This window comes from Anabrus simplex, chromosome 1, assembly GCF_040414725.1.
Source record: "Anabrus simplex isolate iqAnaSimp1 chromosome 1, ASM4041472v1, whole genome shotgun sequence".
Classification (NCBI taxonomy): Eukaryota; Metazoa; Arthropoda; class Insecta; order Orthoptera; family Tettigoniidae; genus Anabrus; species Anabrus simplex.
In genome coordinates, this window is record NC_090265.1 from 135,791,420 (window position 1) to 135,817,770 (window position 26,351).

At 41.3% G+C, this 26,351-nt stretch overlaps 1 protein-coding gene across 1 annotated transcript in view; it reads left to right on the forward strand.

Moving 5' to 3' along the window:
* The window catches only part of LOC136862973 (angiotensin-converting enzyme), a 278,093-nt gene that overhangs the window by 44,616 nt on the left and 207,126 nt on the right, over positions 1–26,351 (forward strand). The window contains exon 2 of the mRNA XM_067139272.2: positions 516–747. Within this exon, the coding sequence (XP_066995373.2) occupies positions 529–747 (219 nt within the window). The 5' untranslated portion in view covers positions 516–528. The remainder of the gene's footprint in view (positions 1–515; positions 748–26,351) is intronic.

Here is a 26,351-nt window from a genome sequence, read left to right on the forward strand (position 1 = left end):
ATAAATATAGATAGATAATCGTCTATATTGGTGGCGAATTTAGGGCTCTCCGCCCTTTCTTACACTGTCATGCTGTAGTAACAGCAGAAATAAGTATAATAGAAGTAATAACCCACTACCCACATAATGTACAGTATCATATAAATTGATATAATACTTATAAAAGTAACAGTAGTAAGAAAGTAAAAATCAGATGTTAGGATAAACCTGTAACTAGAAAAATCCCTTATTAAAAAATTTATTATTATTATTATTATTATTATTATTATTATTATTATTATTATTATTATTATTATTATTATTATTATTTCCTAAAATAGTTGCATGGATGGTTTAATACAAGCTTTCATCGACAATTGTTACTGAAATGCTGTAGGCGAGGAACCGGTTTATATTTAGTACTTAGTCTTAAATATCACTGGAGCATCTGTAAAGAAAACACCTAACAATTCACCAACCACGTGAACACTTGTTTCGTCCGATCTCTTCTAGTAATGAATGTTTCCTTGTTCCAGGGATTTGCCGATCATGGGGTGTCGCTGGAGAGTGCTATGCTGGCTGCTGGCGGTGTTAGTAAGCTGTGCGGCAAACCCCATACAGTGGACCGAGTTTCAGGTGGATCAAGCTTTAACAGACATGGAACTGGACCGCTTTGAATACGAAGACAAGTGCAACACGCTAGCTCAAGCGGAATGGGAGTGGCTGAGAGCGGGTGCGCCGATGTCGGGATCACTGCCTGAACGCAAGGTACAGTAGCACTCACCTTGCACCCCGGGTGAAGGTACTTGTATTAGACAACGCTCGACTGGAACATGTGGAAAGTTTCTAACAGGACAATTTCAGTCTTCTTAAAATCCAAATATCTCTCCTCTCCTAATAATTGGTACAGTCTGACAGCGGGGAGAAACGGTGATGTGCAGTTAATTGGAATAAACTCTAGAACAATTTACGCCAATGAGGTCTTGCACATTGAACCGCCCACGTTGCAGCACATCATGTATCTTAACAAATGAAGGCTGTAAGTCGTAATAGGCCGATAACAGGGGGGTCTTCAATTTTTTCCCTGGGGTTGGGATTGATATAATTTATATTGCAATAAAGGCAGTTTTGGGGTCCAAATATTTGGTTTTGCTTACGGTGATTGGTTACTTCGTACAATAAAACCACAGGAAAAAGCAAGTATGGTGTGTATTATCAATTAGCACTATATTTCCCTGAATTTTTAAAATTTCAACCAGTGGAATGTTTACACAATACATTCACATAAGACAAAATGTTAAATGATATATTAAATTTTGTTCATACACAAGTTGAAATACATAATTCAACCACCCATCCTCATTGGTGAGAGAAGTGGCATGTCTTGTTTTGTAAAATCTTTCCAAGTTTGGAATGCACAAAGTTTCAGTAATGGTTAAGCAGTCCTAAAGTATTCATTAGCAGTTCTGGACCTGCAATTATTTTTCACATAATTCATATTCAAAAACATATTTTCAAACGTATACCGTATGTTGACCCAAACATTGTTAGCATATATTTCGAAAACTTTTGAAAGTTAGGGTAAGAATCTCTATCAAGAGAGAACCAAAAATACGGTTTGGTTTCCCTGCCCTTTATTGTCATCTGCTGTCCTAGTATTTCCATCTGTAATTCTGCCGTGTCGAAGTTCCACAGTTCGTTCGCTATGATACATGGAGAATCGATGGAGAATAGTTTATCCAGTCGTAATATTCTCTTCTTCAGCTGATATTTTTTAAAATCCGGAAATTTTCGCAACAAACCTTCAACAGCTTATGAGAGCGTCCGTGTCTCAGGCGGCAGCACGCCAGCCTCTCATCGCTGGGTTCCGTGGTTCAAATCCCGATCGCTCCATGTGAGATTTGTGCTGGGTAAAGCGGAGGCGGAACAGGTTTTTTCATGGTACTCGGGTTTTCAGTCATCTTTCATTCTAGCGAAATACTCCCGTATCATTTAATTTCATCTGTCATTCATTAATCATTGCCCCAGAGGAGTGCGACAGGCTTCGGCAGCCGGCACATTTCCTATCCTCGCCGCTACATGGGGGCTTCGTTCATCCCATTTCTGAACCGGTCGAATGACTGGAAGCAGGCTGAGAATTATTTATTTTCAATAGCTTAAGTTATTTGAGGTAAACATATTAGCTGACTCAAGCTGTACACATGATTTCTTCGTTAATGCTGTTCTTTGCTTTCGTTGTGACCTATCTCATTGCACTTGGTGGGCTGAATTATTTACGTTTTATATCGACCACCAAGTGTTGCTATGTCATAAAGGCCCAGGGCGTTGGCTAATGTGTTTGCGTTGCTCAGTTAAATGTTGGCTCACGCATAGTGACTACACCCATGCGAGCAAGTGATACACACGTCGAGTGACTTGAACCCTGGTTACTTCCCCCTCTCCTCACCAACACACACACACACACACACACACACACACACACACACACACACACACAACCTCTTGCAGCACGTTTAAATGTTCATTGTATTTGCAGGTATTCAAAACTTGGGTAAAATAATGTTGCTGATTATATAAACGATAGCCTATTTAACTTCTCACGCATTTCAGGGGAAGGAACTGCTAGTTAATTAGGCCCTAATTCATGGGTAACGGGTGATGTAATTTCTAGTAATTACTTTCTGTGTTGCCAACTCAGCGGATTTTCCGCCAGATTTGGCGGATTTTAAAATGGAGCAGCGGATAAATTTTCTATTTAGCGGACAGCGGATTTTTTGACGGATTTTCGAACTTCTTTTAGCAGCAATAATATCCACCTTTCATCGCCAGGAGAAAAAACTAATTTAGAACTTAGTACGGCATAAGTCTACATATTCCTGTTGTATTGAACTTACGCTGCATACTACGACTCGTTTTCTAGACGAGCTCTAGCCCACAATCGCAGTCGGTATTTGTTACAATCGTTACTGTGCTCGTGATGAGCCGGGCAGTGTCGTGTTTGATAACGTGTTTCTTTCGACATCAGGTTCTATTTGGTACGTCAATGTGTCGAAAGAAAAGGTTAAAAAGTAGTCGGATATTTCGTAAAGAGTGGTTAAATAATTAAACTTTAAAGGACTAGTTAGTTGAGCTTCCCAGTGTTGTCAAATACGGGCGGTGAGTCTATTGGCAGTGCAATATAAATGCGAAATTGTTTGACATTTATTCTTTCGGCACTTGTCAGAAACAATGAAAAGCTTAATGAAAGTGAAAATAACTTTCGAAATAGATTTGAAAATTTCCGTATGGTCTTTGCTGATGTGAACTGCGAGCATATTCTTTAAAAAAGAATAGTACCATGTGGCTTCATACGAAACCACAGGACCTCAGCTCAGCACATCTGCTTCAGAGCAGAGGAGAATATGATGTACTCCTGTTCTGAAACTGGTGAGTGTTGAGTTAACCTCTTTTATTTTTAAACAGCTGGTATATGCTATTTTGCTTCAGTTCAAAATTTAGCGGAATTTAGCGGATTTTCAACTAAAATTTATCGGAGAAAAGATTTATGGGTTGGCAACACTGGCCGTGAGGTTAGGGGCACGCAGCTGTGAGCTGCATTCGGAAGATAGTGGGTTAGAATCCCACTGTCAGCAACCCTGAAGATGGTGTAGCGTGGTTTCGAATTTTCACACCAGGCAAATGCTGGGGCTGTAACTTAAGTCCACGGTCGCTTCCTTCCCACTCCTATCCCTTTCCTATCCCTTCGTCGTCGTAAGACCCATGTGTCGGTGTGACGTAAAGCCAATAAATTGTAAAAAAAAAATCCACGCGTCTAGCCGTTCAGGCAAGCAACTCAATGTTGAAAACATCCTAGGGATACGTGCTACGAATTTTAGGTAAATCAAATATAATAAAGTATGAGAATATATTTGTAATTTTTAGGAATAAATATATTTGTCTTAATCATAGTTATCCGGTCGATTAGATTACCTGTTTGCTTTTCTTTTTCTACCACTATGAGCGCTAATGCGAGTCAATGCAGAGCTTCACTTAAGCACCACTATGAGCGCTAATGCGAGTCAATGCAGAGCTTCACTTAAGCACCACTATGAGCGCTAATGCGAGTCAATGCAGAGCTTCACTTAAGCACCACTATGAGCGCTAATGAGAGTCAATGCAGAGTTTCACTTAACCCCTTATAACTACGTTCGGTATGGACATTTTTCAAAAAATCTCAACACCTGAGGGTATTGAACCAAGGAACACATAACAGAAATAATTATTCAAATAAGTTCATTTGGCTAGGATTTGAATAAAAAAGAAAGAGTAAAGAGATTTTTCGGAACTGCCTTTAGGCCGGTATCGACTCTCGATTCTTTTTTTTTTTTTTCGTTTGATAGAGCTATCGATGACTCAAAATTTGAAAGCTTTTCGGGTCCTCTAGCTATTAAATTTTTAAATTTGTTCGTAGTAGGCCCATTTTTTAACTAAAAAAATGCTTTATGGGTTCCAACCGCACATGTAATGCTAGCATTGCCTGTGCTGCTACCTGGTGGAGACTTCGAGAAATGCAAAGAAAATGTGTTTTTTTTTTTAGAGTATCATTGTCGATGGTTGACTGTTTCTGTTTGTTCATTTCTCTGATACCTTGAAGGGGAAAAAGGATAAATCCATATCGTTGGAAAATGTCATAAGATATATAATATATAGGCTACATTTGTATAGTATTATTTACGAGCGATACTTCAATGGAATGAGGGAGTAAATATGTTTAGAGTAGCCAGACGTATAATATAGTTAGAGCTGTTCCTAATGTTAGGCTTCTAACCGTTGATAGCCGTGTTTTTGATAAAAATGAAACGTGGCGCAGATGTCGGCATTGAAGCACTGCTGGAAAAGATGTGAGGTAAAAAGTAATTTGTGCAATCGGAGAGGAGTCACTTTGTGAATTCTATCCTTTACAAACATCCATGAGAAATGTTCCAGACCTAAAATATTATCTATGTTGACTTCCTTTTGTAAGTTGTAGCTTCAATATCAGTAAATACATTATCCGTTTATAAAATACGATTGCACTCGACTATGCCAGGAACACTATTTACATCCGATACTCTGTCATCCAGGTCCGTAGTCAGGTACGCTAAATCTTTGACCGCTCAGTCATTCATTGATGATAATGGTTCCTTTCGCTCTAACTTCACAAACACCTGAAAGAACAGGAACGCATACCTCAGTATGAGAGGAAGAATAGAAAGCTAAGAATTATTTCGTCCTTGCTGGTGGAGTGGTAGTTCAGGTAATTTGTTTTAACGGGAAGTACAAGGTAATCATCTCCTCTTCACAAGAGAAATGAAGGGTACCTGGAAAAGAAAGGGAAGGGCCACAAAAGACTTGGATATAAAGACCCTCTAGAACTCGCTAACATAATATTGTCAGGGTCGGAAGATGAGATGGGGAAGATCAAAGTTAGGAACCTACAAGAGTGAAAGTGGTGCCAGACTCTGGGTATGGGCCTCATGGTTGCAATGCCACGCTGGGAAGAAGGGAACCTCTGGGGAACTCCTGTTTTAGTAGTCTTCCACGACACTGTAGAGCTGATAATTTCCTGTCGTCTATATATTAAACTACTTAACGAACATTTCTTGACACTCCCTACACCTGCTACTCATGCTACAGTCTTCGTGATGGGTTTTCTCTTCTTCCTCTTTAATATGTATTTGCCCAATACATAGTTTGGCAATAAAATAGCTGTTGACGATAGGAGAGTGATGAGTAGCGCTTAGGACAGTTTGTGATGAAAATGATCATTTAAACCTGTTCTAATAGAAAAAAATAGATATTGTCTGCGGCTTAGGGGAGTGATGTTCTGGATATAGGAGACACTGGTGATATCAGACCCCTAGAAACAATGGTCATTATCTAGAAGGTGGTAGTAGTCATATTTCCCTAAGTTATCACTTTCTTCTACATCTTGCTGAGGCCGTGAATGCGAAACTAGTCTCGCATATAAGCTTGGCCTTGTTTTACGGCTGGAACCCCTTCCTGACCTTACCGCTGTGTGAAGGGATGTATTCACTATTGTGTGTGTGTGTGTGTGTGTGTGTGAGGGAGAGAGAAAACAGATGTGTATTGGGACAAATGCCAGAGGAATTAAGCGACGCGGCGAAAATCCCTGACCCGGCCGGGAATCGAGGCCAGCACCCTCTGTACTCACAACTTTCACCGTAAGTAGCGGATGAAGAATGAGTCAATGCACTGATCACGAAAGTTAACTCCATTCAAAGCGGTAAATAATTTAGCACGATCCTAGTTATAGAGCGTGGAGATTCAATATAGTCATGAGTACAAATGGTACATAGACTGAAACAGACTAAACGAGATTTATTTCCATAGTGTATTCTTTAAAGAAAAGTTAACATGCCTAGCTGTTATTCTACGAAGTATCTTTGGAAGTTACTGTGGATATGGTAAGAATGTTTCTCTCCGTGAAAGAGGTTGGAAGCATGATCCACAGGTTGAAATTACGTACATTGCTCTAAGTTAGGTACGACGTTCAGAACAAACCAGATCGTCCTGGCACTGATCGTCCATATTCTTTCTCTACCACGGTGACTCAGTCCTTGAGCGAACTGGGCTAAGGCCAGACCTAGGATCCTACTCTTCATGTAAATTAAATGAAGAACATTGGGAGGGAATATTGTAATGTTCGCGAAAGTGGCCTATTTCGATTTTTAACATAAATTTGACCATGACAGTCCTCTTCTGCCACTTCTAGCATTCACTGAGCTATATCAGTCAAATTTAGCAAGTAAAAGTAGGAACCAGGCAGGCAGAACTCAAGGTAACGTAGTCACCACCCCTTAGCTTTCAATTCTGATTCCCTTGATGTCGTCGGCTCTTGAAAGGATTATGCTAAATTTTGATTTAAGTTTTGTGTAGTTGCCTTATGGTACTTCGTCAGACATGTCGACTATGCTTGTGACAGTGAAATGCGATGTTCCCTCTAAACCATTGTTTTTCTCCCCCTCAGTCATATGTGCTATGATGCGTGACGTATTCTTCCACTTTAATGACTTCTCCCCTCTTACTCAAACCAGAAATGACTCTTCAGAAGCTACATCATCTACTGCAGTTCCAAGAAGTATCTTGGTGGGAACCAAAAAATAGACTATAGTTTCACTATTAGAAATCTCAGAGTCCCCTACCTTCGGAGTCGAGCGGTTCTCCCTTCTCATAGGACTGCGAAGTTCTATTGTTTGAATATCTGAAGTTTGTGTCCTGGCCATGGAAAATCTGAATATTCAAACTCCCTCCCACCTCATCTCTCGCCTACTTCCATTCTTGGGAAGTTCTAGATACTGTATTTTAGTCCAGAGTAGTTTCCTTAGTCCAGTGATACTATCGCTAGTTTTTCTCCAAGGCAGACGCAATCTGTATCGCGATCAAAGTACCGGTGATTTTTAAATGCATATTCACGACCTTATCTGGTCCTAATTAATAAATTATGTAAAATTGTCGGCACAAGAAGTGATGCAAACTAGTTGCCATTGATGGTTTCACTGCCCGTACTTATAGACATGATATAGGCTTTTTGGGTTATGCCGTGTCAAGAAAATAAGGTTAAATTCTTTGCGTTTCGCAGAGAAAAGTGCTCTGCGTCATCAGAAAACCTCGACGGTCTACGAGAAAGGCTTCTTAAACAACGAGCTTTGAAATCTAGACGTTATAATAGAAGTGGAAATGGTACGTTCATTCGTCACCAGGTGACTCCCCGGACGTGGTACAGCGCTAGCGTTCGAAGCGGAAGCTGACGGAACCATCAGAATCAGTCTGAGGGTCACATAACATGACACTGTCAGGTGTATGACATAGACAAAAGCCTGGAATGAAACATCTGGCGATGTGGAACGTACGAATTTGGAAAACAGACGAAATAACAATAGTGAAGGGGTATGTTATGTGACCCCTGCAGTATGTTGAATCAGAAAACCAGTGGGCTACTGTACATCTCGGGCAGCCTATACAAAATATGACGATTTAAAAAAATCTGCTGATAGAAAAATACATATTTTCAAAATAACTGAGCGAGTTGGACGTACGGTTAGTATCGCATAGCATTCGGGGGATGGTGGGTTGGAATCCCACCGTTAAGATGGTTTTCGGTAGTTTCTCAAATTTCACACCAGGAAATGCTGGGACTGTACCTTAATGAAGGCCATGGCTGCTACCTTCCTAATCCTAGACCTTTCCCATCCTGCGTCGCCGGAAACCGATGTATTAGTGACTAGCATTTTTTTTCTAAGAAAGGACTTCATAGTATGAAGACCAGATGGCAGCAGCGAGCACTGAATGCTGTTGCTGCTGTCTTACCAGTACATACTACACAGATGCAATAGAAGCGGTGACTCTGTGCCGTGAATCGGATCACTGTGTCGATTCAGTAACGTGAACCGAATCGAATGTCTCATCACTGCAAGAGAGGTTTTAATTTTCTCTATAAATAATCCACTGTTCCAGCCCTTCGGGCAATTAACTCGATGTTGAAAACATCCTAGGGATATGAACTACAATTTTTAGGTAAATAAATTATAAAATGAGAACATTAATTTGTTCCTCAATATTACAGTAGTTTTCTTAATCGTCATCCGGTCGCTTAGGTTAGCAGTTTGCATTTTTTCTACCAGTACGAGCGCTAATTTGAATCAATGTAGGGTTTCATTTGAAATGAAATGTCGTATGGCTTTTAGTGCCGGGATATCCCAGGAAGGGTTCGGCTCGCCAAGTGCAGGTCTTTCTTTTGACACCCGTAGGCGACCTGCGCGTCGTGATGAGGATGAAATGATGAAGACAACACATACATCCAGCCCCCATGTCATTGGAATTAACCAATTAAGGTTAAAATCCACGACCCGGCCGGGAATCGAACCCGGGACCCTCTGAACCGAAGGCCAGTACGCTGACCGTTCAGCCAACGAGTCGGACAGGGTTTCATTTAAGCCTTTATAACTACATTCGGTGTGGACATTTTTCAAAAAATAAAAAAAATGCCTGCGGGTATTGAACTAAGAAATAAATTACAGAAAGAATTATTTAAATAACCTCGGTAGGATTTGAATCAAAAAGAAAACTAGTAAAGAAAGATCTTTGGCTGTTTTTCCGGAACTGCTTTTAGGCCGGAAGTGATTTGCGAAATTCGTTTTTATAGTTTGATAGAGCTATCAAAGACTCAGTATGGAATCTTTCCGGGCCTTTTAGCCTTTCGACTTTCGGCAAAATTGAGGAAATTGCTTAATTTTACGTTTTTCGTAGTATGTATTCAATATTAAAGATTGCTTAATTTTACGTTTTTCGTAGTATGTAGTCAACATTAAAACATTAAAGATCGTCCGTAATCGCAATTACGTAGGCCTAGTTTCCTCACTTGGAAGCCCGTAACTATCGACTGGACGCTGCAGAGTATCTGTTGGTTTAGAATTCCGGTGTCATTCACTGCTTTTTTTTTTTTAATTTTTTATTTTATATATTTCACTGTACATGTTTAATGAACTCGCCGTTCATCTAACGTTAAACATACGATCATTGCATGTTGAATAACTGTTCATAGAAACTCGATTTACGTAGGTGGGTCCACATTTCGAATATCTCATCTGTTTCAGAGCTTATGATGGAACATTACATAAAGTATTGCAGCCAGAAAGAAACTCTCTCGCTTACCGTCTCGGACAGTTCCAGTCTTGGTCGGGAGTAATGGATGGTCTCTTGAGAGGCAGTTGGTTTGTTCTTGGCCGTGAACGTTGGCATGTTCTTCTCGAGAAGTCTTCCCCCCGCTACCCTTCATCCGCTTTCCATCCCTTGTGTCTGCTATTGACTCGTGCGATGAATGGCCAGCGTTTCACGGCGTCCGACCCGGCTCCAAGGTGCAGCAAGCCTTGTGGTACTGTTATACCCTCAGTTCTGCAGCGTTGTTTTAATCCCTTACCTACGTGTATGTAATTCGGAATTAATAAATGCGATCAAGCGTGATTCGGCTTTTATGGGACTGTTAATCTTAATTTACAGGACCTATTTGTGTGGAGTGTAGCATCGTACAGAAATGAAACATACAAGGTAAGGCGAGTAAATAGTCAGATAATGAAGTTGAAAATGAAAATTCACAGCCTGTTTCCAGTCATTAAACCGGGTCAAGAATGGAATGAAGCGCCCCCCCCCCCATCTAGCGGCGAGGATAGGAAATGTGCCGGCTGCCGAAGCCTGTCGCACTCCTGGGGCAATGATTAATGAAATGAAATGGTATTGGAGAGTGTTGCTCGAATGACAGATAACAGAGAAAACCGGAGTACCCGGAGAAAAAAAACGTCCTGCCTCTGTATGTCCAGCACAAATCTCACATGGAGTGACCGGGACTTGAACCACGGTATCCAGCGGTGAGAGGCCGGTGCGCTTCCGCCTGAGCCACGCAGGCTTATAATGAGGATACCAAATCAAATTAAGGGATAACATTGGTAAAATTTAACCAAGGAAGGGCATATAGGATTGTAGGCTTTTTTTGGTGTTTGCGGGCAGGGACGGGTTGAGGGGCAGGGGGAAAGTACTGAAGGCTAGAATGGTGGAGGAAGGGGAATACCAGGATATGAATCTTGCGAATAGAGTAGATGTAGGGTACAATGAGAGATAGAAAGGTTGGGGCACGATGCAGTGGAGAACTGCATCAAATTAATGCATTAATGCATCGAATAGAAAGGTACTGGATTTGCATCCCAATGGAGCTTTGAAATTTGACTCTGTTAACAGGATTTGAACCACGAACAATTTGTTGAAAAGCAATAAGTCCAATTTATTGAAAATTAAACTATCAATTGAGGAGCATCGTTTCAAATCTTACTTAGTGCACATAATAATCGTGAACATAATACGTGGTGCACGTACGATTTGATCGGAATCATGTCTTTCAGCACTACATTCCTATGGAAAAGAATACGAAGTGACATGATGCAACTCAGCAGCGTTAAAGAACATACTGTAATTGACGAGAAATCGCATGAAAGTGTATTCTGTCCTAGAATGCATTTAATTTTTTAAATTATGCTCCTCATTTATTCTAATGCCGTACAATATTATTTCAACTGAAGCGAACTTGCCAGTAACGGGTATGCCCACACGCTAACCAAACGGGGTGTTGACCTAGTAATTTGAAACTCCATTTTCAACGGTTACTCCTTTGGTAGGCTGAATAACGCAGTCGGTGGAGTGCATGCCGTCAGTGCTCAAAGCTGTGCCAACTATTCCAGGACTGTCCGGTGATATTTAAGAATGGTGTTCGAATTACCGAAGAGGCAGAAGTGGATGCAATCTAGGAAGGAGGATAATCACGACGTTAAAGAACCTCACTGTAATCTTACTCGTGATCTGATGTTAAAATTCAGTAAAAAATGTGAAGGTGAGGAAATTTGAGACTTTCATACAAACGCTGTCAAAGAACCCATTTTCATGGCAAAATTCGGCCAGACTGCTTTTAATTGAAGGAACGTACAGCATATATTTTTGTCTACCCCTTAGCCTCGTTTCTGGATACGTGGACGGGGATGAGGTGAGATGAATTTATATGGATTGTTTTTATGGCTGGATGACTTTTTTTTGGCGCAATCCTCATGAGGAGCTAATGACGATGACATGGTGAATGGAAATTAGTTGAGGTGTGAAGGGTCTGTTGTGGCCTACGAATTGGAAATGCGAAACCTCAAACAATTCACAAGACAACTGACCGTGGGGCTCGAAATCACGCGCCTCCCGAATGCAGAGCTCGGCTCCGTAGTCGTAGCGTGTTAACATGTGCGACCACTCAGCTCGGTTGGACACACACGATCTTGATTTTTTTTTCCTAGTGGCTTTATTTCGCACCGACACAGATAGGTCTTATGGCGACGATGGGAAAAGAAAGACCTAGGAGTTGGAAGGAAGTGGCCGTGGCCTTAAGGTACAGCCCCAGCATTTGCCTGGTGTGAAAATGGGAAACCACGGAAAACAATCTTCAGAGCTGCCTACAGTGGTATTCGAACCTACTATCTCCCGGATGCAAGGTCACAGCCGCACTGCTGACTCGCCCGGTAATCTTTAAGGAACTATGCACTATAGTAGCTTTCTTCAGTTCACCCCAGTTACAGTATTTCTGAGGGCAAAAATGGCCCTGACTGGTTTGCTTTTACTTTGAGGTTTAACTGCAGTTGCCCTTTCTGACTCCACATGATTTTTCGTGTGAAAGTTTCGAACAGATCCACAGGGAATTTTGTTTAAATTATATATTGTTTTTACTACTTTGAAAATAGGGTGAAATTATCTTCACACAAATATAAAGTACTTATCATACGTCAGAATATGGAGAACTCTTATCGCTGGTTATTTGTAGCTGCCTCTGTGGATCAGTGGTAGTGTCGGCCTCCGGATCCCAAGATAGCGGGTTCAAACCCGGCAGAGGTAGTCGGATCTTTGAAGGGCGGAAAAAAGTCCATTCGACACTCCATGTCGTACGATGTCGGCATGCAAGAGATCTCTGCTGACACATTTGGTGTTTACCCGACAAAATTCATTAAATCTCAGCCATAGACGCCCAAGAGAGTTAGGTTTACTCGGTCTGCCATCTAGTGGGCCTAGAGTAAAATGGAACGTCGAAATTGACGAGCAGACAGCCAGATGGCGTCAAATTGAAATGTCTGCACACGGTAGCTAAGGCCATACGATTATCATTTTGTAGTCAGCTTCTTGGTGAATCTTTGAGCGATTACTACTTCAAAACTCACAGTAAAAGAATGACAGAATATCATGGCGTCCCTTGTTTGTAGAGCCCTGCACGATTGCGGATATCCGCTAAGTTAGTGTCCTGGCGGATACAAACTGTATGGCAGTGCTGATAATTTTGCTGATGATTTCTAAATAATGACGTTCATTGATTTTCACTCGGGTATACTCTCATTTATGCTTGTGGTTGAGTGACCCTTGACAGTGTTATGGGAGAATGGTGATATATAAAGAGCCTTGAGACCAAAAAGCCTAACCCCCTGCCCGCAGTTAATGGAAAGAAGGAACAAAGGTCAATACGTCGGTAGTTGTAAGTGAAACCTTCATAAACCTGTGACTGTAGGTATTCTGGTGCCAGGTACCAGGTCTACTGTATTGTTAACAGATCTACCCGTTTCAATACCTTAAGTGTAATATACTGTACTTGCATATTTACGGTATCCGCGGATAACCATTCGCGGATGCGGATATTTTTTTATATCTGCGCAGGACTCTACTTAATTCATTTGGCGGCATTGCGGTTTGCGAAAACCAATCTACCTATCGATGATGATGATGATGATGATGATGATGATACAAAACCTGCTTTATTGTAATATATTTTTAGTTTGTATGTTAAAATGACAATTTGTCAACGTCTTTGCTTTTACAACGGTCATCTCGAATGACTGTAAGAGATACATAAATTTATGTTGTTACAGTTTTGACTAGTACCGAGAATGAGTTATTTAACAAGCTTCTTTCACATTTGTTTCCTAGCGAACAGAACAGGAAATAGAGGAATATGTGTGGTTGGGCCTGACAACTGCCTTACCAGCGGAGGGCAGGTAAGAACCGAAGTGGCGAGCAAGCATACCTCTATAGCAGGGCCTCTCAAACGCCCAAAATCTCCCGCGTGCAAACCGAGGCGCAAAGGTTCTGTGCACCGTGCATCGACCCGATCCGACTCGGCTCTGTTCGGACCAGCGTTTTGTCTCGGGGCTACTCGGCTAAGTTCGGCTGAACTGTGTTCGGGTGGTGGAGCGCTGCAGAGCAAGTGAGGAAGGTGGAGACAGACGGAGCGAGCGAGACAGGCGTAGAGAAAGAGGGAGACAGCGCTATTGTTTAAAATCGAGGAGTGGGGGTATGCACTCTGGTCAAGCTAGCGAAGTCGTCTTTTGCACCTTGCGCCGCGCAGTACACAGATGCATGCACCGTGAGAGGCCCTGCTCTATAGTCTACAGAGTTCTAGGGTCGACAGAAAATCATGCACATGCTCAGTGACCGTCTCGTCAGCGACGGGTACAACAGCTCAAACAATTTTGGAATGTTGAGATTAGGCACGTTAGGCAATGAAATGGCGTATGGCTTTTAGTGCCGGGAGTGTCAGAGGACTTGTTCGGCTCGCCAGATGCAGGTCTTTTGATTTGGCTCCCGTAGGCGACCTGCTTTTCGTGATAAGGATGAAATGAAAACACACACCCAGCCCGGGTTCCAGCGAAATTAACCAATGACGGTTAAAATTCCTGACCTTGCCGGGAATCGAACCCGGGACCCTGTGACCAAAGGCCAGCACGATAACCATTTAGCCATGGAGCTGGACACGTTATGCAGTAGGGTGTGTGTAGTCCTGTTGTAAATGGTTGTTTACAATACAGGTATCGCTGCCTACGACCTGTGTTGAGCTTGGAGTGAACTACGCCATGTCAGGTATGACTGGTAGGTTATACAGTGCAGTAAAAGCCTCAGCCGGTGTTTAAATTCTATATGCAATGCGTATTTCCCAGCTTTACAGAGCCAGAATTGTGACATTTACTCAGGGTGCGCATACACAAGCAGCAGTATCGCCCACAGTAGGGGTTGTCCAAAGTGCAGTGTCGAAAACGTGGGAAAGGTAGCATGAGACCAATAATAAGGCTGACAGATCAAGGGAAGGTCGACACAGTGACAACGCCACGTAACAGCGCAGAGATTAACTGAAGACTGCTCAACAATTAGGAGATAACTTCCTGAGAGCAATCGGGGCCATTGTATCAGCACAAACTGTACGCAGTGTACTGCATAGTAACCTACCCAGTTAAGGTCATTTCGACCGATTCGACGTTTTCCAGTTCAGAATAATCAGTATTGAGAGGGGATGGCCCATCCAAGATCTTGATTCGGGGTTGGATGAATGGCGTAAGTCATGTTTGCAGATGAAATACACTACTACAAAGGGCATTGAGACGTAAAGCACGCAGTGGAAAGCACCAGCATATTCAAGAAGTACATGCATATGGAGGTTGTTTTAATGTTTTGGACTGGTATTATGCATGGCCCTCAAACACCTTTGATACCAATTTCGAAGGAAGTTTTCTGCCCAGCGATATACTGATGCAATTCTCAGACTATTCGTACAAACCTTTCGAGCTGATTTTTTTTCGACGACTATGATCGCTCTCATCAAGGTGCATCAGTGAGGAATTTAATGAGAATACCGGGTGAAATGGCCGCTCGGTTAGGGTCTCGCAGCTGTGAGCTTGTATCCGGGACGTAGTAGGTTCGAACCCCACTGTCGGCAGCCCTGTAGATCGTTTTCAGTGGTTTCCCATTTTCATATTAGAAAAATTCTGGGACTGTACCTTATAGCCGCGGCCGCTTTCTTCCCACTTCTAGGCCTTTCCTATCCCATCGTTGCCGTAAGGCCTATCTGTGTCGGTGCGACGTAAAGCAAATTGAATTCAACTTAATGAAACAAGCGGTGATAAACCATATGAATTGGCCATTTAATTCACTGGACATGAACTGCATTGAGCATGCATGGGACAAGTTGAAAACGGCTGAAAACCTCCAGACACTCCCAAACCTCATGAGAGATGCCCAGATGGATTTGGTCCTTCTTCCTCTAGATGACAAATGTACTGATCACAAGCGTGCCACGACGTGAAAGACCTGAAAAATGCCAGATGCGGTCGTACACACGCTATGGCATAGTGAAAGGACAATATTCACTTAAAAACCACAAATTGTAAAGTTAACATAATTTTCATTTGTGTTAGATACTGAAGGCAATGCTTGGAAGTTCGTTTCAAGGTTGTCTCTGATACAAACAAAATTCTGTAACTTTATTACATCCTTCATATTTCAAACATTTTTGTGGTGTTATATTCTTTCAGTAGGTGAGGGCTGTTTGTTATTAGGTGTTAAACACCAGAATTCATTGATGTACGTAAAACAGACATGTTAAAGATTCCAGTTATGAGTATGAAAACCTCGTTTCGTTGCACCCTATCTCTGTCGCTCGACTTGCCACACCTCCACCGCCCCACCTCGATAATGGGACTGATGGAATATCTATCTACATCCCCTCAGGTAATCTGCGTTCTGGGGGAATGCGATCATTCCAGAACATGCGATCAGAGTGAAAGATTTGGCATGGGAGAATGGTGATATTACAGCTATGGTACAGTCCCTGTATGAAGTTCCTTTTTTAGTTCGTTTTTTCTGAATTGGCCCACACTGTCTCGACGCATTTTTTTTTCTCCAGTGTCTCACCTCCAGTAGCATGAGTTCGTCTTATATAATCTCTATCGTATAGGTCCATTCGTCTTTCTACTATTCCCGTTCTGAACGTGTGAACGTAAGGAATGGAGAATAAATTGTGGGCCTAAGGAAGATAAACTTTCAGTTAATGTCGCAATTAAAGGATCATGTTCAGTGGTTCGTGAATCAAATTTCGGTAGTAGGTCTAGGCAAGCTTATAGTTTTAGGAGACAGTTGATACTATGATCATAGCAACGAGAACTCAGGTTTTATGTTGAATCCAACCCACAGGGAAGTGACGTTTAATTTCAAATATCCCACATGAACTGGCTGGGTGAAGATCATACCTCACCCATTACTGTAAATGTGCCTTTCAGAATTCGGCAAACTGTTTACCGATCTAACAAAAGTCTGAAACTTCTAATTTATGAAAGGAAGAAAAATTTACTGAATGAAATTAACCAGGGTCATTGGAATAAGTATGCCTTGATATATATATTTTTGAAAAATTCATGAATTCGGTCGGAGTTAAGTTTTTTATAATGTCTCGCTCAGATAAGTTTTCGGCAAGGACGGAATAGGATCGGGCTACGGCTGGGAAGAAAGCGGCCGTGGCCTTAAGGTGCATCTCCAGCATATGCATGGTGTTAATATTAGTAACTACGGAAAACTTGCAGGGTAGTCGTTAGTGAGGTTCGAATTCACAACCTCCTGAATGCAAGCTCTTACCGTGCATCCAACTTCAGCGGTCAAGTTGAAGTATTATGATAAATTCCTTGACGTGAAAACTGATGAACGATACGTTCGACGCCCGTCATAAATCATCTTATACAATTTATAAATGAACTTGTCCTGTTGTGTGCACACGAGAAAAAATCTTCCGCGTACTTCAAATACTGTTCAAAGTTGGGCTCGAGATCCCTAAAGATGAGAAATGGAGATAAACATCGTGAGGAAGTGTTATCAGCCCAAAGAGAGACCGGTGATTGTTCCACTACTACGGCATTATTCCTGTCTGGTTATAAAAAAAAAAACTTTACCCTCCTCCAGTGGTTGGGCTAATTCTGACCGTTGCTGATTCGGAACTGATAGCACGAGAAACCTAAAACGCAAACTGAAGGGAGAGATGTCATCAGTGTATGTGGGCAACCTTTATGAACTTGTAATACAGTCATTTAACACATCCTAACCTCACGCGTCTCTCTCTTTTCCCCTCTTGTCAACATTTCCCATCAGTCAGGGTCGCGACCCGGGAACAGTGCTGCGAACCGTCCCTACGCGTAAGGTGTTCGGCTAATTTCCTTATGAGGTAGACTGATCTCTGAATGTACTTCAAAGCTTAGGGATGTTTCGGATAAATACAGAGACAAAAGGTAATGAAATACACTAAATTATTTTTATATTAGAAGACAAGCTCTCGTTTGCTGGCCTGATCTCAAGTGCATAGTTGTGTAGTGAGTACCCTGATTTTCCCCGCCCGCTGTATTTTAAGTTGTGTAATCGAGCAGTGAATTCAGTTACCTGTATTATTACAAAGTGAGAGCTGTTTATAGACATAATTTTCAGTTGGGAATCACAATGACTTTAGGAAAGCAAGGAAATGAATATTATTATTGTTCTTACTCAGTATATACTTTGTTTCTTTACTTATTCTTGACTTTGAGTAAATAATAGAAATAGAAAATGAGCTGGCTACACTGGCTGGTAATCGGACATTAAACACAGAAGTGAGGTGTTTTTATCTGGCGACTTTCTCCCTGAGAAATTTCCACTTCTTCCATTAAGAATAAGTTTTGCCAGTCTTTGTCTTAATTTTCACTCCACATGATTTGTTAAATTTAAAAAACGGCTGGTTTATAGTGCTGTTGATATCTTAATCTTAGCCACATGACCTCCAGTTTCTTACGATACGAACCATAGAAATGTGACTTTCGTTTCAAAATTCACACTTGTGGTGGCTGGGATTTGAACTGCGGTGGCATTGATTAGAAGCCAGTGACAGTTGCACTGGGATATCACGCGTTCAATTGCTTTCTTTCTTTCTTTCTTTCTTTCTTTCTTTCTTTCTTTCTTTCTTTCTTTCTTTATTTATTTATTTTACAAACACGTGGGCCAACGGCAGGAGGGTATTCGGAATGAGATCAAGGCCAAGTTAGATATGGATTTAATTGAAGCTGTGCGCATAAATCTGCTTCGGTGGTGGGATCATGTGAGGCGAATGGAGGAGGATAAGTTACCTAGGAGAATAATGAACTTTGTCATGGAGGGTAAGAGAAGTAGGGGAGGCAAAGACGACGATGGTTAGACTCTGTTTCTAACTATTTGATGATAAGAGGTATAAAACTAAAGGCCACAGAACTATTACGGATACAGAATTGTGGCGGCGTTAAGTAAATGCAGTGGTTTGCAGTCTGAACGCTAAAAGGCATAAGTATAAAATGGGTGTGTTTTATTTATATATTTATCCGACTGACATAAATTCAGTAATTAGAAAGGCACGCTTACAGTGATGTTACGTTAAATAGTATGTTAGTGTTAGTTAAGATACACAATTAGATGTTTGATTTTAAAACTATATGGATAACTTAAATTTGTAGTGACGTCAAAGAAGTTGATTACCCACAGTGCTTGTTCAACCGTAATGTTAAGATGTTCATGTCAGTAGTAATAATTTCGTATGGCTATTTCTAGCCGGGTGCAGCCCTTGTAAGGCAGACCCTCCGATGAGAGTGGGCGGCAACTACCATGTGTAGGTAACTGCGTGTTATTGTGGTGGAGGGTAGTGTTACGTGTGGTGTGAGTTGCAGGGATATTGGGGACCGCAAACACCCAGCCCCCGAGTCATTGGAATTAACTAATGAAGATTAAAATCCCCGATCCGGCCTCGAATCGAACCCGGGACCCTCTGAACCGAAGGCCAGTACGCTGACCATTCAGCCAAAGAGTCGGACTTCATGTCAGTGGTATAGATGACTATGGGGAGACACGAAAACTCTTACGATTTACCATCAGCTTAACTGAATCTGTATTTCTATTTTAAAATTTGCAAGATAGTTTAAAAAATATTTGTGTTACTCAGCACAAGTGATTGGTGAATTTCTGAAGAATATATATATATATATATAAGTGAGAGTATGTGATTAGTCCTATATTTATGTAACTGGAATAATGTGAATTTACGTTGCAGGGATGAGAAAGGAAGTGATAAATTAAATATGAGAGCAAAAATAGAGTATTAGAAAAGGTTATTAAACAATAGAGGGGCGGTCACCTTTCGCCTGCTGGCTAGTTTTACAACAAAATGACAATGAATTCAGACAGTTGTCATACTCCAAGGAAATTCCTGCAGTCTTCTGTTGAAGAACTCCCCAAAACTTACTCTACCATTTCAGTAGGTATTTGTATTTCGAGATGTTATAATAGCATGTCCCAGCCTACTCTTTCCTGGGTGAGTATTGCTGCTTCTCAGTCAAGGATAGTAATCTGGTGCAGTGGAAGAGCGATATTTCACACAATTAGTTTGTGTAATATTAGAATATTTTACACATCTTCTCTACATTTTCTTAGCGGAAGCGAAGCTGAACGGAATAGTCCCCCCCATCAGGTAACGACACTGACTGCTAATTAGCCTGTTTATCACCAGTGTTGTTATCGTCACTATGCAGGAAGAATTTTATTTTCTACGCTGTGTGTGGCGTATTGTAGCTTTCGCGGTTTCATTATAATTCACTCGTTGTACTCGTTTGGAAGTTACTTAAATTATTGTTGAATCGTCGGTGGGGAAAGTCATCTTTTCTCACTTTACAGGGGAACAAACAATTTTACCGAAAGTACATCCCTTGTCTTATGTTGTCTGCGTCAAATTCGTTCGTCTGTAAAGATGATAGTTTTGAATCAGTCTTTTAGAATAACATCTTCAGGAAAATGGAATAATTTTGTCTTCACTCGCTAGCGGTTTTCAAGAAATAATTCAGTGCTTTTATTTCTTAAATGCACCATTATGAAAATACATAGATTTAAACGATGTTTACAGGTATTATGTAAGTCAAAAACGCGTTCTCTTTATAGGTAGATATTGTTAGGAACTCATTTAAGCAAAACAAACCAAGAAACAGTCTTGGCACATTAATAACTCCACATAAATCAACCAGAGGTACAAAGTTTGCTTCAATAATCGATACCTGCAACTATCAAGAGTTCTCTATCAATTTAGTTCCATTCTCCTCAATATGGAGTGAATAACATCCATTTTCTCCTGTTAAAGAACAAACTAGTACGGATCCTTCCACCAAAGCAAGGTATGCCTTAGCCAGGTTAATATATGGACGTGAAAAAACAAATGGGCTAACGTTCCTTTCTCCACTGACCGATCTATAGCTTACTTATCCGGCGCTACAACCCTGTGTGAGCCTTGAACTCTTCTACGATAGTCCGCCATCTACTTCAATCCCGAGCGACTGGTCTCCATGGACGGATGTTCATTGCCCTCAGGTCGGCTTCAGCTTCATCGCTCCATCTATTACGGGGTCTTCCTTGTCGCCGTCTTTTATCTATTCGGGATTTAACTGCTTTCGATCTTCCTCCATTCTTTCCAAATGGCCAAGCCATCGCAGTCTCTGTGCCTTAGTAAATCTGTCCTCCTTGTCTATTATGCTCTGTATTTCAGCATTTGTCCTATCTTCCAACCATTCTGGTCTCGAATTGGGCCATATATTCGTCTAATAATCTTTTTTTAAATATTCTTAATTTATTTGCATCACCGATCTATAGCTAGAGAGAATAAATTGCCTATGGGTAATATTAGTGTTCTTAAATATGAATTCTTATGCAATGCTTGCCATTTTGAGTTAGTTCCTTAGCACCCTTACAAAAATCCGAACTTGACGAAACATTGGAGAAAATTCAACCGTAAAAAAATATTCAGTAAGTCTGGTGCTTTGAGCAAACTTTTCGTTCACCGTTTCTGAAGAGGGTTGGTCAGCTACGGTGTTGAACAGTATCACTCGCATAGAGTTCAGCATATTGAAGACTGAGAAGTCGTGTTCGAATTCTGTGGTGGTGGTGGTAGGTATTGTTGAACTAATGCAAAATACGTAATCTGATGCATCGTAACACGTCGCCAAATGTCATCACTTCTGATCTTTTATTGTTTACTCTTGAAAGGTAGATAGTCTGCAATCTAACTTACCATTGCTTAGTACTAAACTTAGATAATGTTGGGAGGATGGAAACATGGAGGTTGGTGATGGTGGTTAATGAAATGGAAGTGCAATCCCATCTTCTCAGAGAAAAAAATGTAATCTTAGGCTATACGTAATGGTTATCATTTATATCGTTACTGTTCTTGTAAGGTTTACATTAATTCCTTACTTTTATCGTGTCATATCGTATCATATCATGTACATCAATAAGGGAAAAACATCATTAAAATGAAATAAGTTACATTTCACATGTAAATTACCTTGCGAGAAGGCATGTAACTCAGAAATGAGCCGAGGGAATTCGTAAAAAATGTCATTTTCCTATGACTGTTCGAGAAATCGTAGGATTGAAGCATTGAAGGTCTGGCGTTTGAGGCAAGTGCTTCGTAGACTTGGTATGTAAAGATCGTTGGTTACAAGGATAATGTCCAGATAGAGGAGGTGACTAATGCTAAAGAAGTATTCAAATTTACATATAACAATATTCACAATAAAATACAAAAGTTAAAAACTAGAAAAGCGGCTGGAATTGATTAGATTTCTGGGGATATACGAAAGACAATGGGTTGGAATATAGTACCATATCTGAAGTACTTATTAGATTGCTTGCATGAAGGAGCTATAACAAATGAATGGAGAGTTGCTATAATAGCCCCTGTGTATAAAGGAAAGGGTGATAGACATAAAGCTGAAAATTACAGGCCAGTAAGTTTAACAGGAATTGCATGTAAGCTTTGGGAAAGCATTCCTTCTGATTATATTGGACATGTTTGCGAAATTAATAACTGGTTCGATAGAAGGCAGTTCGGATTCAGGAAAGGTTATTCCTCTGAAGCTCAACTTGTAGGATTCCAGCAAGATATAGCAGATATCTTGTATTCAGCAGGTCAAATGGGCTTTATCGCGATTGACCTGTCTAAAGCATTTGATAGGGTGCATCATGAGACACTACGGGCAAAGAATAGTGCAATTGGACTGGACTGCATGGGTTGCTATATTTCTCGAAAATATATCTCAGAATTAGAATAGGCGAAGCTTTATCTGACCCTGTAGTAATTAAGAGGGGATTTCCTCAGGGCAGTATTATTGGACCTTTGTTTTCTTATGTGTGTGTGTGTGTGTGTGTGTGTGTGTGTGTGTGTGTGTGTGTGTGTGTGTGTGTGTGATATGAGTAAACTGGAATCAGAGATAAGGCTTTTTGCAGATGTTATTCTGTATGGAGTAATAAATAAGTTTGTGAGCAACTGCAAAATGACCTCTATATTGTTGAGATAGACAGCAGGCAATGGTGTAATGATAAACGGGTTAAAAGTCAGGTTGTGAGTTTCACAAATAGGAAAAGTCCTCTCAGTTTTAATTACTGCGTTGATGGGGTGAAAGTTCCTTATGGGGATCACTGTAAGTATCTAGGTGTTAATATAAGGAAATAACTTCATTGGGGTAATCACGTAAATGGGTTTGTAAATAAAGGGTATATTGTGCCCTACAGGACTCTATGGTTCCGGCCAGGCGAAAGCCGGTCTCGAACCCAGAGTACAGTAGTGAAAGAACTCTCACGAACGTGAGCTGGTGCACATAGTCTTACCTGAACACATATCCTGGCTCGGCCATCCAATAGCGCTCTTCTCAGGGATAATATGGGGATCAATGGGCAACATAAAGATAAACACTAGGATATGTGACTAATCAGGTAAGAATCAGCTAAATAAAAAAAATCTAATAGAAACATCGCTGCATTCAAAGTTTAACAAATAGGGATTTATTACAAAAACAAAATCTATTTACAAAATATAAGAGCTTTCAAAATGCTTGGGTAAAGATAACGTTGAGTCGATGACAACCAGTTCACTGCCTTCACGAAACAGCTGTGCTGTAACAAGCATGTTACAATTGTGTAAGTAACGAAATCTAGAAAGATGGATATTTGCTGAAATACACATCTAACAGTAGTTCCCAAAAATTTACTATGCCTCGTACCATCGAACCCCGGTGCCAACAAATATAAACACAAAATGAACAGTGTCCTGACTCGGTCACGAACCCTAGTCCCATGAAGAGTAAGGCGTATAATATTCATATACGAACAACCAAAAAAAGAACGCAACCAACATATCCAAAGTGACAATATCAAATGGGCCAGTGTTAAAATTAAAGTAGAACAAATAGGACAAAAATCTCTCCCTGCGTTCCAAAACATCAAGGTCGTCTACCCCCCCTCCTACACACTCGACACGCTGCAGACAGCAATATCACCGAGTTTCAAGACTGTGACGTCAGACACACACCAACCCTCACCATTCGACCACTTGACGAGCGGCAATCCACATAATTTACGAGCTCAGCTGGCTGCAGGCAAAAACAAAACCTCGCCTTTCAACTCACGTAATCTGGCTGCTAAAAGCACTCTTTAAATACACCTGGGCTATCCGCCCTCATCTCAATATCACCAGCAATATAACAACTCTTATTTCCGCCTCCCACGGGATCAACCTTGATAATACAAAGACACAAATCAATATGAGATAGTCACATGGCCATAATAAGGCATCTCTAATGCATCCAATACACTCTCAAACTGTGCTGGGCTTTTTCATCTCAATACATACAGTCAGCTACATGCATAATGCTCACATCTCTCAAACATTCGGACTTGCTCGCCCTGTCAGTAAAGCTGGGTGAATTACGGGTTGAATCCTGATCTCAACTATACAGCCTACGTCTGCAGAAACAAATGCCTGAACGCGACACAATAAATAGTGCCTGCCTGTTAGACTAACCTACTATGACCAAGGGAGTTCGACCTGACCCATGAAGATAATACTTACGCTAATATAATACAATCGAAATGAAATATAAACACACCAATAAGGAATCTACAAACTATCATCTACCCTAAAGTACGGGGTTCGAGATTGAGGCCTAGCTCTATATTACAAAGAATTTTCCTACCATAACTAACCTGTTGACTGACGGCCCCCCTATTCCTATCTAAATTTAAATGACATGCTTGAAACAGCATTGGAAAGCTCTGACCTTATGTGATTGATGACATGACGGAGCGGCCCTCCCTGTGGACCACTGAATTTACCACATCATGACAAACTGTGACGGTTGCAGCAGATACTGGTGAACACTTGGAGACATCCTATCTTGCGCGAGTCCTTCGTACAGCTCCTTGGATGGTTGGAAGATGTCCCCTTCGACGTCGCGCTGATCAGGTACACCCAACGTTCCTGGATCGATTCCCGTTGTCGTGTTGGCTTCAGCTCCGGTTGTGGCTTCCTCGCAATGATGATGTAAAGCTCGCTCTGACTTGATGCAGGGGTAATTCCTCGCAGATACAGTAGTACTAGTTGTATGTGCAGCTCGAAGACAAGATGTTGTTCGCAGTGCCGACTTGTAGCATGACGACTTCGTTCAAGCAGCCTTACGGTCAAAGAATGATGTGATGTGCCAGGTGGCCTCTCTTTTATAATCAAGTTAGCGTAACCACGCCACTTGATCGCGTGCAGAATACGCGCGCCCGCGACTCGAAGTTTTCCCGCACAACGCACGTCAAGTACCTTATTTAACGAATGCATTTATGATTGCAGCCCTAATGCATATCAAAATAATGCAGAAATTATGCAGGTTGCAATTCTTGTATCAAATCCAATGCAACTCTTCCGTAACCAAAGATATTAATTTAATTCTTTCTTCCCTCCGAAGGTAAGTTTTGCCGGGATCCGGGAAGCGTCCCCAATCTTCATTAAGAGGCTTGGCTTGGGACATAACTCCCTTTAATGAGGTTCTGGAGATTTCTCATAATGACGCTCCAGCTCTCTTCACACAAGAACGCTTCTTCTGGCCTCTTTTATGAAATATACTATAAGACGATGACTTCGTGGGTGGTCTTATGTAATCCCAATATCCAATACTAAAATCTATACTATTGGTCCATGAACATTATGGTTCAATATATCTCTGCACGTGGTTATGAATGTGTTTAGGGGTTGTAGTAAATATTTAAAAAGCCTCCGTAGTTCAGGCGGCAGCACGCCAGACACTTACCGCTGGGTTCCGTGGTTCAAATCCCAGTCACGCCGTGATATTTGTGCAGGACAAAGCGGAGGCGGGACAGGTTTTTCTCCGGGTACTCCCGTTTTCCCCGTCATCTTGCATTCCAGCAACGCTCTCCAATATCATTTCATTTCATCTGTCAGTCATTAATCATTGCCCCAGAGGTGTGCGACAGGCTTCGGTAGCCGGCAGAATTCCTATCCTCTCCGCTATATGTGGGCTTCATTCCATTCCTGACCCGGTCGAATGACTGGAAACAGGCTGTGAATTTTCAGTATAGATGTAAAGGAGAGGGCATATTTCTGGTAAAACCCCAACTAGAGCATGGTTCTAGTGTATGGGACCCTCACCAGGATTACCTGATTCAAGAACTGGATAAAATCCAAAGAAAAAGCAGCTCTCTTTGTTCTGGGTGATTTCCGACAAGAGAGTAGCGTTACGAAAGTTTTGCCTAGTTTGGTCTGGGAAGACGTGGAACAAAGGAGATGAGCTGCTCGACCAAGTGGTATATTCCGAGCTGTCAGTGGAGAGATGGCGTGGAATGACATTAGTATACGAATAAGTTTGAGTGGCGTCTTCAAACGTAGGAAAGATCACTTTATGAAGATAAAGTTCCAATTAAAGAGGAAAAATTTGGGGCAAATATTCGTTTATAGGAAAGAGTTAGGGATTGGAAGAACTTACCAAGGGATATGCTCAATAAATATCAGATTTCTTTGAAATCATGTAAGAAAGGCTAGGAAAACAGATGGGCAATCTGTCACCTGAGTGACTGTTCTAAATGAAGATCAGTATTGATTGATTTTATTTCACAACCTTATTCCCGATAACCACTCTTGG